The sequence below is a fragment of the Botrytis byssoidea genome (assembly GCF_014898295.1).
Source record: "Botrytis byssoidea strain MUCL 94 chromosome Unknown BBYS_004, whole genome shotgun sequence".
Classification (NCBI taxonomy): domain Eukaryota; kingdom Fungi; phylum Ascomycota; class Leotiomycetes; order Helotiales; family Sclerotiniaceae; genus Botrytis; species Botrytis byssoidea.
In genome coordinates, this window is record NW_024065845.1 from 2146966 (window position 1) to 2161127 (window position 14162).

Genomic DNA, 14162 nt, shown 5'->3' on the forward strand with positions numbered 1-14162 from the left:
GGACCAGCTTGCGTTATTAACATTACCAAAGATTCCTTGATCTGATCTCATAGTCAAGCATCAGTACCTAGGTATTTTATGCCAATGTTCGTTTACATCGATTGCCCATCTTGAAGCTTTAGAATCATATTAGGCGCAACCCCAACAACTTTACTCTATCTACGAAGCTTACGACGTTGACGAGGAAAAGACATTTGTTTACAGGCGTTGCAGAGACTGACACCCTGCGGTGCAGTTATATCTTTGAGGCAAATGAAAGTCGAATGAATGCAGCCCTTGAATCCTTTCCTGAGTGCTTTCTTCAAGAGTGCTCTGCCTACACAGTGTACGCCGGTACACCATCATGTAAGCTTTTCAACAATGCTAGATTTCCATCACCATAGTCAACGAGGGGCATTGAACGCGAAGCTGATAGCTCTTTAGATATTACTAGTACCTACTACCGAAGTTCTCCTTACCTCCCGCGATCGAGAGACCGGCGCGCTTTACGCAGACCTTGCAGGATCGGAAGATTTCCTGGGCAGTCATGTCTTGCGAGTACCGGCCAACCATGCTGCGACCGCGGGGGGGAAGGATGCGCCAAATATGCGGGAGAACCGAGGGAAGGCAAAACAATATACAACAGTCAATGGGAGGACTGTCGTGATCAAAGATGCTTTTGTTTACAGTAATAAGGGTTGGTAGTGTGTCAATTCACTGGAGGATTAATACTAATACGCCCTACCGCAGGATTTAAGACCTTGAACCAAGCCCAACTCTTGTCAGATACTTTATGGTACCCAGATTCGCTCGAACCACGACAATGGCTTGTCTACTACATATCTAGACCTTTGGTTGGTATATTCGAGGAGATCAAAATCACAACTGCAATGTTAGCCACGAGGCTGCCAGATGGTAGACCGATTATCCCAGCAAGGTCGTCCTCAATGTCTGATGCCGCTTCTATGAACGGGCTTCCTCGCAAGAAGGATATAAAGAGTTTCAGTGACCTTTTGACGAATTTCCCTATGATTGCGAAACAGATGCAGCCCGGCCTTGAGGCCCTGTTCAAGGAATTTAATCAAGTATTTGAAAAGCAATTACCTCCCCCGCCATCGGCTGCGAATATTCCTGATCCTGTACCGGATGGACCCATAGCTACAGCGATGAAGAAAGCACGGTCTAGTAGTTTTTCGACTCCAAGCCAACCAAATGGACATGTGCAACGTTATATCGTAGATTTCTATACCGAGGACGATGAGAATGTTATGCGGGGAGCTTTGGAGACCGCAGTCACGTCCGCGATTGATCTTTTCCAAATGGTCGACAAGCAGCAACTCTCCCTTCTTGGAGCTACGACCGATCTTACAGGTCCAATCGTAGAACGTTTGATTGATCGTTATGTTACCGAGCAATTGCATGATACCATTTTGTTCCCAAGACTTTGCACAATGAAGCGACCCGAGGACTTGGAACTGGAATCGAAGATCAGGCAGATGGAGTTTGTGGATATTTCACAAGTTGGTATACCAATTCAGGGTGGGCATCAAGGAAAGCATGAACTCACATTACGACTTGGTCGCGCCGTCGAAGAATTTCGGAAATTGAATGGAGCAGGAAGCCCTCAGCAGATGATGGATATTCTACTTGTAACATTGAAAGCAGTGACGCAGCTCATTGAAATTCCAACGAGCATAGGAGGGCCTAATTCTCCCGAGAAAATAAGCTCTGTCTTGACTATCAATGCTGATACTCTCGTATCTTTATTACTGGTTGTGGTCATAAGGGCGCAGGTCAGGTATCTCCAGGCTCGTCTCTTGTATATGCGTCACTTTATATTCGTCGATGATGTGGAAAGCGGTGAGATGGGATATGCGCTAAGCACGTTTGAAGCTGTCTTATCGTATCTGGCAAGAGATTCTGGAGGTCTGCGGAAAGCTAGTCGGCGAAACCACAAATTATGGGCAGCTACGAAAAAAGGCAACTTAAAGGAGATGATGAAGATTATGGAGCCAGAGCGAGAGCTTTCTTCTGACGAAGAAGAATCTGACCACGAGGAAGCCATTGTAGATGATATAATCGATGAGAACAGGCCATGGAATACTTCGAATGGGCATGCCAGGCGAAGATCCTCTGGAGTTGCTACCCGACTTTCTCAAGCATCTACTCTTACTCACGTATTTCCTTGGCAGTATTCACATGACGGTGCGGATGAAGAGCGATTACCACCACTGCGGAGACCCAAGACAGTTACTATGGATGTACGAAGTTTATCTAGCAACTCCGAGATGTCTTTCAGATCACGGGCTACCACGATTGACTCAACAAGTAGCGGCATCGAAGGTGATACCTCAATAGAACGATTGTCGCAAACTGAAGACTCATCTGGCGAGTCTGTTCTTATGATGGCCGTTCAGCATGAGAGACCGGAGTCACTTAGGTATCTTCTGTCGTTACAATACTACTTCCCGCTACGGTCGGTCCTTGAAGATACGAATAATGAAGGAACAACTTTATTGAGTGCTGCTGTGCAGTTAGGGCATACCGAACTTATTAATATAATACTGGATTTTGTTTATCGAGCTTCATCGGAATTGATTGTCATTGGATATCTTTCAAGGCAGGATATTAACGGCAGGAGTGTGGCACATTTTTTATTTAACTATCCGGAGCTGATTTCGAGAGTCGGGCGTTTATTGCCTTGGAGGCAGAAAGACAAGAATGGCCAAACGCCACTTTTCGCTTTATGCAGATCATATGACCATGGACGCTACAGACCTATGGTAGAGGCAGCAATTGCCGCTGCTACAACTTCTCAAGGAGATAACCAACCTCTACATTTGGACGACCATGTTGACTTGAAAGGTAACACATTGTTACATATCGTCAATGATCCTCAAATAGCATTACAACTTCTTTCTCATTGCGATTCTGATGTTAATGCGACGAATGAGAAGAAATTTACGCCACTCATGGTAGCTAGTAAATATGGTCGATTAGAAATGGTTCGAGCTTTATTTTCAGATCCAAGAGTAGACCTTTTTGCCAAGGAACTTCGTGGATTGACAGCGGTGGAGCTGGCTAAGGATGATGACGTGCGGAATAGAATTGATGATTTAATTTTATTCTCAGGACTGCCAGCCACTGATGGAAGAATCACAGCTGTAGTCAGGTCATTTTTCGTTGAGGATGCAACTATTCGATTGGTACTTAAGTCTGGGGCACCATCAGGACCTCAAAACTTCACTGTAACCACTTGCCGACGCTCTTTGTCTGATTTTGAGCACCTGGCAAAATTACTCGCCCTGGAAAACCCAGCGTCGTGGTTGCCGTCTATATCAGGAATGAGATCTCCTTTTCAATTCCCCTCAAGGCCTTCTAGAGCTGTCTTAAGAGATATACAGGTTCATCTCGACGCATTTTTGAAAATTCTACTAGCACATACCACCTTCTCAACGCATGAAATGCTATGGGAATTTTTCCTGGTACCAGATATACAAGCAGAAATGATGGAACAGAGGTCTAAATTGAAGGCCGAGGCAAGGGTAGAAACCGTACGGGAGGAATACCAGCCAATTGGTGATGTTCGCGATGTGGAACAATTCGTAGATCATGCACGAGATATGGTTCGAAGTGTCAACTATTCTACCAAAAGTGTAGCACGCAGGGCTAATATGGTGGCAACTGTTACCATGGGTATGTTTTCCATAACACTTATATACAAAAGAGGACTAACATGAATAGACCTTTACGATGCTTATAAGCTTTCTACTCGCGCAATTTCAACCCTAACCTTCATTCCTCAAACTCATATATCAGCTCTTGAAGCCTATACCCAAACACTTGCTCCATCCTCCACATCCCCATATTCCACTTTCCATACCACAATCCTTTCGATTCATAGCACCATAATCGCCATGCTACTATCTCTATCCCGTCCCACATCACTCATATCATCAATTACTACATCCCGGAAATCAATAGAACGTTCATACAATTCCCTTTCCCGATCAACTCGCTGGCCGCTTGGTCTCCTGGACGAAACTCGTCAACGGTTGAACGAAGAAAAAGAAGACAAAGTCCGGAGAACAAAAGAAGAAGTCGAGGAAACGGGAAGAGAATTGAGATACACGCAACAAGTTGTAGCAGCAGAACTGGCTGGTTGGCAAGATTTACACGAGAAGATGGGGCGGAAAGCCGTGAAGGATCTGGCGCAGTCAATGCTTGTCAGAGAACGTACAACATTGGAAGGGTTGAGAAGAGCAGTGAGGAGGTTGGAGAGAGGAGAGAGGAGAGTTGTGGAGGTTGTGATGGAGGAGAGTGAAGATGAAGAAGAGGGTGGGGAGGTGGTGGCTAGTGGTAGTCATGTTGAGAGTGTCACTCTGTAGTTGCTACATCGATTTGATGCAGAATCGAGAGGTGTTCTTTGCAGGCGCAGAGATTGACGAATGGGAATGACTGAAATGAAATGGCACATTGTGTTTTGTTTTGGTTTGGATAGAAATCATGACCATGCCTGGTGATTGAGGTGTGGCATGAATTGATATGATATTATACTGTATAGCATCCTGGCGTCTAGGCATACACATAACCCCACGAGCGGGTTTTACTTATTGATTATATTTCATTACTAGATTCCAACGTATTGTGTTCCAAGTGATACTGTATTATTCTGAACTGATATGAATTGCATATCCTAATTCTTTTCGCAAGTATCGTCCAACTCATCCGGGAGTATCAATCGGACAATAAATGTAAGTCTGAAATACTACAAAGCTACAAGTAATTATTGTCTCATATATCATTACTCATGAATCATTTAGTAGTGCATGTCCCATCATGATATCATTCCATCCCATAATACCATGAATGTTGACCCTCTCAAGTCCTATAATTCAACCTTGATAACTAGGGTACTAAACCATCGACTCATGAGCTTTACAACCAGTCGTCTTCAGGCATTCATCTCCACGATATACCCAGCTACCGTATGGATGACACTAGAGCTCCTCTCGCGCCCCTATTCGTATCCGAACACCATCATGATATTATTGCTGAATTTAGGCAACACAAGCATTCAATTTGCCCACAACTTCTCGTTCCCACCAACTTTCGAAATCCAATACTAATTTGTCTTTTCGGGCTTCTTCTGCTGCGAATACTACCGCGTGACTTCGGATTACTTCTTCTACTATAATTAGAGGGTTTTTAGTCAACTTTAAACGGCAAAAAGATGTGAAAAATTATAAAGAAAGAAGATGAAACTTACAGCTACACCCTACCCATTTCCTCTGCGCAACTTCTACTTCTGCGTCCTCATTCATGACACTATTTATAGCACCCACAAACTGTTTTACTAGACCTTCATCCCCACCTCCATGTCCACTCTTGATATCCGTGATTTTCGGCTCATAAACCTTTGTTTCCCCAGTGTTGAAGTCCTCAACTGTGATCGTCGTACTATCTGCATGTATTTCTCCATCACTACCGTATATATGTGAATATCTCTCACAAATCTTTTTTGTATGAGATACCATATGGAACGAAGCTTGTTTAGCTCCGCGATTGAGAGAAGGATTGGCAGGAAATGTAAGAGTTACGAATTGGTCATCGTTAACTGTGTTGTCGGATTCGTAGACGCAGCGGCCGAACCAGTTTTTGCCTTCGATCTCGGGGGCAGGTGTTGAGGATGTGTAGTCTTTGGATAAGACAGAGAGGACGGCGGATTCAGCGGCTTGAGGACCAGAAGTACTAAGGATATCTTCGATGTCTGGAACAAGAATGTCGACAGGCCAGTTGGTGTTGGGGGCTTTGAGTCCTTTATGTTTTGGGGATATGTATATGTCTTTGGCCGAGTATTTACACTCTGGTTCAATGGGACAGGAAAGACAGTTTGTTGCGGTGCCTGCGGCTGTGGGTTTGCGGGTACGGGTGAATTGCTGTACTGAACCAGAGGAGGTTATTGTTTCGGGGAGATGGGGTGGAGCGATTGGGTCAGAGGGGGGAGGAGAACAGAGGAGCCAGAGAAGGAGATCAATATCGTGGCAAGATTTGGTGAGGAGAGATGGGGCGGTCGTGGATTCTTTGCGCCAGTTTCCACTATTTGGCTGTTAGCTATCATGCCTTGGAATTGGAGAGGAAACAACCATACCGAACATAGCTATGGGTAAAATGCCACCAACCCACCGGCTCAGTATGGTTAATACTCAGCACGTCCCCAATAACCCTCTCTTCCAAAAGTAACTTCCTCAACATCATATTATGCGGACTATACCTCAACACATGTCCAATACTGAAGATTTTGTCTGGCAGTCTATTCCGTGGATATTCGGGCAGCATCGCCCTATAAATCTCTACACAATCCTCCAAAGTTGTCGCCAACGGCTTCTCACACATAATATGCAAGCCCAATGGTTTCAATCCCACAATAACCTCTTTGTGCATTTCATCCAGCACGCATATAAAGGCGGCATCGACCCCAGGTGGTACGGACTCCCCGCGAGCAGCGCGGGCTCGTCGATCGAGCTCATAGGAGAGAAATTCTTTCCAGTTGGAAAATGATTGTCCTTCAGACGGGGAGTCAGAACCCCAGATGTAGCGCGAACCAAGGCGTTGCCGTTTATAGGGGATAGGTTCTGCGACTGCAGAGACGATACCCGGGGTAGATTCGTGCACACAGCGGGAATATTGACTACCTCGAGATCCGGCGCCGATAATGAGGATGCGGGGTGGGATTGAGGAGGTAGTTGTGGAGGGGTTGATGGGATCGGATGCATGCGGTGACATGTCTACGAAGCGGTAGTTTGAGGTTGGAATTGCTGTAGATTAGCTTGGAATTTGAGAGTAATATCAAGAGATATTGGCGTGAAGGTTGAAGCTTCAATTGAATTAGATACACTCGAGGATATCTATGTGTACTTGATTGATCGCACTTGTCGACAACAAAGGCATGGATGAACGATAGGCCATCACATAATGAAAATGAATTGAACTTTACTTATCCTCGGTTTCAGGGCGTACCCAGGTAGTAGAACAACACATCCTACCAACTGTGTAGATGCTAAGCTATTGAGCTACCTAATCATGCAGGAAGGGCTCTTCAGGTCCCTTGCTTGACCCCGCGATAAGGGGTGGGGAAAGTAACGTTACTGGGTTCGAACCAATGATAACCGATGAATTTGTATTGCAAAAGATATCCGCACTTTCTTCATATCTTCATCTTCGTATTGCTGTTGTACACAACCAAGTCTGTCTCTTTAAATGTGCCTTAGCGTAATGAAACTCCGGACTGAGAAAATAGGGAACAGCTGATGAGTACTTTGGGGGGAAGAATCACTACGTTACATCAGGGCGTCTTTTGTTGCATATCTGCTTAAAGTCTGACGCAATACAAGACATTTGGAATACGGATACGCCTTGTAGGTTGAACTAGAGTTCACGGGTATCACATTCTGGGCATGAAACTTGAGGTCACAGATAAGATAACATTCACAATTGAGTTTATAGCTAAACTATAAATTTTGCACGTTACTTTCAGATCGCCTTTTTCTTCGAGCGAAGCGTAGAGCATGGGAAGCGACGACGCTCCACACCAGGTAACAACGTAGAATCTTACCCCCTCAGGAAGTATAGGGCAGTGGACGTTGCATTCATCCTTTTTCACATAGTATGGTTCAATGCCTGTCATCCATTCGAAGGACTCTTCGGTTGTGTTCTTATATCCAGTTGCATGAGTTTTCCCCTTCCTGGGCGATTACCGCTCCAAGACATTCTCAATATCCATCAAAAAGGTCAGGATAGATCTCGTACACCTGTCATTGAGAGTGGGATGAACAAATTTTGATGCGTGGGGTGCCACATACCCATCGGGAGTTCCAATTGCAATATCCTGTAGCATCGGAGAACATCCATCAAGAACGACATCCACAAGCCCAGCTTGGTGTCGAAATCGATTAGCAGATGCAATAACATGTGTGCCAGTGGCATTGCCCTGTCTCCAACAAAAGTTTGAAGATTATTCCCGAGTTCTGACTATGAGATCCTCGCATAGCGAACCTCATATGTTTCGTACCATCCACTGATCCTGCGCTCGACAAGTTCCCTCATTGCTTCGTATGTCTGACATTTATCTTTTAGATCTTCACGAAAATCAATTTCCTCAAACTTGACTCTGGGTTGTCGGTCAAGTTTACAATGTGCTCCATACTTATTCACTTTGTGAGCGGTCAGTACAACGGGAGAAGTCCAGTTGTGGGATACCGCACTTTTACTGATAGTCGCGTATACAACGTTCCTGTCGCCAAGCTTCCGGTTTGATTGTCTTAATGTTCCAAGGTACACGCTAGGTTTGAATAATGGATCGGGTAATCCATGATCTTCACCGGGATATTGAAATGGTGGATTTAACACACCCAGTGGTGTAGCAGGCCGCTGTTCGGTAAACACATCGTGTGCGGGATTGTCGTATGGTTCTTCTGGGAAACTTATTATGACTTCTTGCGCTGAATCAAGTTGCTTGGGTGACAGGCATTTTGACACTCGTGCAGATAAAGGTTGAGTAGAAAGAGCGAACAACTTTGCTGAGTCGATAGATATCTCGGACGGAAAGTAAGTTGGCGGAATTTCTAGCTTAGGCGGAGCTAGAGGCTTTAATGTTTTGTGCTGGGGCGATGAAAGTCCAGAATCGTTACCGGTTAGAGGTAGGAAATGAGTTTCTGATGGAAATATCCGGTCTTCATCTGATATTTCCACCACGTGGGACAATCGTTCCAGTATCTCCTCTTCTGATTTGGTCCGTTCTAGTCCCTCGCATTCCTGAGATGCCATTTTTGGAGCAATCGAGGGAGAGGAGAATACATTGTTGTATCCGATGGTTAGAGAAAATGTTGAGAAGCAGTCCTTATATTGCTGTTGATTTGAGAGCAAGATTAGGAGTTTTCTTGATTGTCTTTGTAAGCTCTAGATGGTCAAATAAAGAATATCAAAATATATCAACGCGATCCTTGAGCATCGCTAACATGTGAAGATCGAATAAAGAATTGTGATATTCATTACTAGAAAACTTGTACAGATTGATCGAGACTTCTCGAAAAACTTACGATTCTCCTGGACCTTTCAGAGGTGGTGATGGCTGGACATTGCCATGGATGCCATCGCACAGAGTATACTTATGATGCCCGTCATATCTCTGCTTCAAATGCCATTGCGATGATAGCAAAGCTTGTAGACTATACGATAAATCATCAAATAACTTGGATCAACGTCTGTTGTATCACAATCAAGCATATCGTGAGAGAGGGTATTTATATTGATGTTTGTACGGAGTAGAAGAGAGCACCTACAGTTTGAGAGCAAGTGGAGAAATTTTGATCATTCGCCGAAACTCGGGTTCTGGCCTCAATGTCAAGGCATCGTACCGTGTCACATGATCCGTACCTCGCTTCTCAGGATCTTTCAATTCTGCCTCCGAACCTCCCAACTACCTTGAGATCCCCAATTGACGCCCATCATACTTGTCAAGATGTTCACACAAACTGTCCGCGCTTCGGTATGCTACATGCTCAGCTCAAAATGTCATTTTACTAACCGCAGAAGCGCTCTCAAATCGCCCGCGTTGCGAGGCAGCAAATGATCAGCAAGAGAACTTTCATCGTTCCTACTGCTGTTCGTCGTGGTACGTTCATAATCCTATTCACAACTAATATTCTGCCTCCAAAATCACTGCCACCCGAACACATAATATACGCAGATTTGGCCGCCAGTCAGAAGCTAATTCCGATCAATAGCGGACCTTGTCCAAGATCTTTACCTTAAGGAATTGAAGGGTTACAAAGCACCTCAAATCAAGGCATCCGATTCCGAAGGACAAGTTCTCAAGTTCTCCCCACCTAAGGCTCCTACATCTCCAGAAGAAACCGATATCGCAAAGGAATTGGCAGCATACGAGGCAAGCACAGTCGAAGTAGAGGGACAAGCTGAGGGAGGTGTTGAAGCCAAGGAGGTTGATTGGTTTGAGGAGGAGCCTGAGGAGGAGGCTGCACACCACTAGATTACGAAATGATACCGGAGTGAAAATGTGAAGCCGCGTGGTAGATTAAAACGTGGGGATGCGATGGAGGGGCGGGGAAATGTGTACACATAGTGAGGTGGTAGAATGAAGTGCGAATTGTACAGTCATTAACCGCCTATTTTGAAAGAAGACTCGATCGACTGGATTATCTTCCGGAGCATATGTCACTATTTTTTTTCTCTATTTTGGAAGCAGGGTGTCCATACCGTCCATCTCGAGACGATTAAATCGCTACTATCTGCTTACTTTGGTCCCTCTTTTTTAACCCAATCCACGAAATCATGAATGTTTCACGCCAAGTGGCTAGGATTCCTGAATCACAGGGAGCGCTGTCATGACGAAATTGTACAAAAGAATACTTAGTATATTCAATCCAGTTTTGGAATTGGAATTCCGCACCATCCACAATAGATATGCGGCCACTTCCTCGTTCGAGAAGATCCCCTGCTACTAGCTGCACGGGCCTTTGCGGGGGGTACTAAACATCTTCCTCTTGTTCTCCCGCCCAACATTACTGCCTCCAAAATCACCACTTCATTATTCTTGAACAGCGGGGAAAATGTCCTCTTTTAAATTCGCTGTATTGATCCTACATTAAGTATCGCCCATCATGCAATCCTTCCGGCCCATGTACATGACTAGTGAACTGGCTACCATCCGAATATCAGTCAGTCAAGCTACCTCGTTCACCCAAAGTCATTTCAATCAATCTCCAACATCCACAGAAGCAGTTTTCTTAATACCTCTTCCTTCCAGCTCATATACCCTTTTCTTCATACTTGTGCCGTCCAATTCAAACTTTCCGGGTCCCTCCATCTCATGAAAGTTGGCAGTCGTTTCTAGCTCTAATGCATTCTTATCACTTCGCATCTTCCATGGAAGCGTGAGAGGCTGTTTTCGTTGATCTCGATGACGAATGACGACAGCCACTATCACCAAAAGAAGCAGGCCTAAGACACCGGTGATAATACCCACTATCATAGGCATGCGATTATTTTTTATGTTGGAACTCGATGGTGTATTTGTAGATGCTGATGAGGTATCGGTAGATGATGCAAATAGTGTCGGGTGTGTGTGCGCGGTGATATTAACCGTACCTGTGGTCACACCTGAAACTGATCCTAAGCTCGAAATATATTCGTTTCCTGATATTATCGTCGAAACAATTTGCTCTGCTGTTGTTGAACTACTACTACCGTCACCTATGACAGTACTGCTGATGTGGGTACCTACGGTGATATTACCAGTGCCACTGGGGTACCTCGTCGTTTTATCGATGCCGCTGCTATCGTCTCTTTTATAAACCGCAAAGTCGTTGACCCAAAAAGCACCCGAAAGTGTCTTATCACCCTCACAATCGCCCAAAATTACCCACGGTGGAAAATGCACATTATTTATATCGAGCCCTGTTGGTACAGTCCACTTGAATTCTCCAGATAATAGTGGAACATTTGCTGTTGCTTCCGTATTAGTCTTAATCCCAGACGTATGAAGATGACAAACAGACAAGCTATTTCAAGAATTGAACCTCCAACGCCAGAATCAGTGACCATTCGCATTAAAGTCAAATTGGTAGTTCCACTTTGACGTGAGTGCCATTTGATGGCATAGTTACTACCCGAGATTAGGATTTGCCTATCACTTGGCGCGAGGATTTTGAGCTCAATCGCGTAACTTGAGTGCACCAATAAACACAGAATTGAAGCGAGCACACAAATTACGTGAAAATATAGAATCATCTTGATTACATGTTTGATGTATCGTTTAGAAAGAAACAAATATCACATAAACGGTGCTATAGTAAAGAGTTAAATACGTTTGAGCATCTTGCTACCATGTGCGCAACCTCCGAACCCAGCTGCTAACAAAGGATTAGGAGATTAGTAGATTTGTGGCCCGAATTAATGCGAAATGAGCGTCTTGGCCCCAACTCAATAAAAAGTATTAATATAGCTCAGTGGACGAAGTGGCACCCAGGATCTTCTCCACGAAGTGATTACTGAAACGGCCCCCAAATTAACTCTCTGTTGTGTAACCCAGCTCACAGCATAAATCGCCAGCGGCCCCAATCATCCATCAAACTATCGCTGATTTTTGGCACGAAGGAATCTCAAACTGTGATGGTGGCTAACTTTGGTTATGTTGAATAAGGCTATAGGCATCGATGTCCATGTTGTGGCGCTAGCATTAAGGAACTTGAACCGAGTGGTAATTTCGTCCATCTCGTTTTTCTCTCTCTCGTTTCTTACTTCTTCAGTGAGCCTCCGTGTCGGCATCTCGTTCCTGCATATCAATCTGATATTCTGCAACTTTTATCTCCACGAGGTGTGTGGAGGAATAAGAAAGGTTTGCCAAGTTTACCCCTTAATGAATTTTTACCACATGGATCTAGACACAAGCCATAATCACGAATACGTGCCTGTTTAACACTGATGAGGATTGTCGCCGCGTGTACTACATATGAATGATTGTCTGGTATTTTTATTTGAAGACTGATACGATATTGTCATCTTCATTTGCACGTATCTCCACCTTGCTGCTTCTTTCTTGAAGTTACGAGGTCAACACCAGCTTTGATACGATATTAGAGACTAGTGACATACTAGCAATGAAATCCATCATGACACTATAAATTACCTCTTCGAACAGCCTTGTTGCACATTCAATACCTTCAAATCACAAGGCGCATTTTGAAGAATCTGTAAGAGCCGTGGAACTAGTAAATAGTTTACGAAACTGCTCCGTGCCACTACTCTCTTCGCTACCCTTACGCTCTTCACACGACTTTGTTGCACATCTACAAAATTCTTAATCCAAGACATATTCAAACAAGGCTTCAAACTTACTCAATCCCCTCAATCACCGCACCACACCAAACCAAATTCGACACCGGCAAATCCATCCACTCTTCACCAATATCCAATCACATCTCCCAAAATACTTTGTTGCGCATCTTCATCTTTAATTTTACAAATCTCAATGCGCATTTCAAACTCAATATTTTATGAGCAGGGCGGTAGATGATAAGCTTTCGATCACCTAGGTATGGTAATATGTTTAGGGTTTCGGCACAGGAAGTTTGATCTGAGATTTTGGGATGCGAAACGTCATTGTTTACTGGCGTAAACTTGTATTCTTTCGAAGAGCATCCAATCGTGTGGTTGGGAATGGTGGTATTGCGTTTCTGGACTTGTGATTTTATAAATTTTATTCTGTCGTGAGGGGGTTGTGGATGGGTGTGTGGGATGGTGTGGGATGGTTTGATTTAGAGCGGTAGAGAATAGAGTTTGAATATCGACCTATCTGGCGATGTTGGGTTTAGAGTTTGCTTCGGAAAGTGTAAAGCTAGGTGATGACGGGCTTAACTTTACAGATTCAAGTTCGTTCCTAAAGGCGGTGATGAAGCTATCCATGTAGAATGTACTGCGGCGGTGTGGTCCATGTGAGGTGAATACCTCCAGCTAGTATCGATACGCTGTCTTGGTGGATGGCTTTGCTTTCTTTCGAAGTTGGTTTCACTAGGTATTCAAGCTAGTTGTCTGCAGCGCTTTCCTATGTCTATGTAGTGTAATATGTAATATGTAGTATCTGGATGACTTACTTCTCTCCTCCTCTTCTCAATCTATCTCAAATTATATACTAACCATCTCCTCTCCTCTTCTATGCTTTACACTCTCTCAACTTTTGAAGCACACACACGTCCATATCTAAATACATAGAAGCACGAATGGGGATAAAAATCCCATTCATTCAAATGATCAATCAGTCAAGCAACGTTTACAAGACACAGATGGCCAGATAGATAGAGAGGCAGATGCACGTATAGATAGATACACAAAAACCAGGTGTTGAAAAATTAGATCTCATTACCAAGTAGATAGACAGGTAATTAAACCCCCCTTTCCATCCATCTTGCCTTCCTTCCAGCACATTCACCCATCCACGCATGCACGCATGCACGCATACATGCATCCATCAAACATACAAAAAATATCCATCCATCTCCCCCTCCTAACGCCATCTAGATCCATTACCTGTACTTCGTAGTCTAGAAACCAAGAAATTCAACCCACCCAACTCCATCATTTCATTTCACAGTCTCCATTAATAGTGT

General features: G+C 44.2%; 5 protein-coding genes across 5 annotated transcripts; 2 read left to right on the forward strand and 3 right to left on the reverse strand.

Moving 5' to 3' along the window:
- Positions 1-267: 267 nt before the first annotated feature.
- On the forward strand, positions 268-4367 carry EAE97_002762 (uncharacterized protein; the record flags this gene model as incomplete). Its single annotated transcript, XM_038873274.1, has 4 exons — positions 268-345; positions 424-676; positions 730-3675; positions 3724-4367. The coding sequence occupies 4 exons, from the start codon at positions 268-270 to the stop codon at positions 4365-4367; spliced, it is 3921 nt and encodes a 1306-aa protein (XP_038736480.1).
- A 672-nt stretch (positions 4368-5039) lies between these two features.
- On the reverse strand, positions 5040-6765 carry EAE97_002763 (uncharacterized protein; the record flags this gene model as incomplete). Its single annotated transcript, XM_038873275.1, has 3 exons — positions 5040-5170; positions 5249-6078; positions 6131-6765. The coding sequence occupies 3 exons, from the start codon at positions 6763-6765 to the stop codon at positions 5040-5042; spliced, it is 1596 nt and encodes a 531-aa protein (XP_038736481.1).
- A 1245-nt stretch (positions 6766-8010) lies between these two features.
- Positions 8011-8805, reverse strand: EAE97_002764 (uncharacterized protein; the record flags this gene model as incomplete). The annotated part of the gene is made up of 1 exon (XM_038873276.1): positions 8011-8805. The coding sequence occupies one exon, from the start codon at positions 8803-8805 to the stop codon at positions 8011-8013; it is 795 nt and encodes a 264-aa protein (XP_038736482.1).
- Positions 8806-9395: 590 nt separating this feature from the next.
- EAE97_002765 (uncharacterized protein) lies at positions 9396-10306 on the forward strand. The gene is made up of 3 exons (XM_038873277.1): positions 9396-9526; positions 9574-9652; positions 9765-10306. The coding sequence occupies exons 1-3, from the start codon at positions 9500-9502 to the stop codon at positions 10025-10027; spliced, it is 369 nt and encodes a 122-aa protein (XP_038736483.1). The 5' UTR covers positions 9396-9499; the 3' UTR covers positions 10028-10306.
- A 447-nt stretch (positions 10307-10753) lies between these two features.
- Positions 10754-11787, reverse strand: EAE97_002766 (uncharacterized protein; the record flags this gene model as incomplete). The annotated part of the gene is made up of 2 exons (XM_038873278.1): positions 10754-11502; positions 11556-11787. The coding sequence occupies 2 exons, from the start codon at positions 11785-11787 to the stop codon at positions 10754-10756; spliced, it is 981 nt and encodes a 326-aa protein (XP_038736484.1).
- Between the last annotated feature and the right edge of the window lie 2375 nt (positions 11788-14162).

Bases quoted from the DNA above. Each gene is read 5' to 3' on its own strand.
- EAE97_002765 (XM_038873277.1), top strand. From the start codon at position 9,500: ATGTTCACACAAACTGTCCGCGCTTCG. The intron at 9,527-9,573 runs GTATGCTACATG...TAACCGCAGAAG, and splicing joins CACAAACTGTCCGCGCTTCG to CGCTCTCAAATCGCCCGCGT. The intron at 9,653-9,764 runs GTACGTTCATAA...TCCGATCAATAG, and splicing joins TCCTACTGCTGTTCGTCGTG to CGGACCTTGTCCAAGATCTT.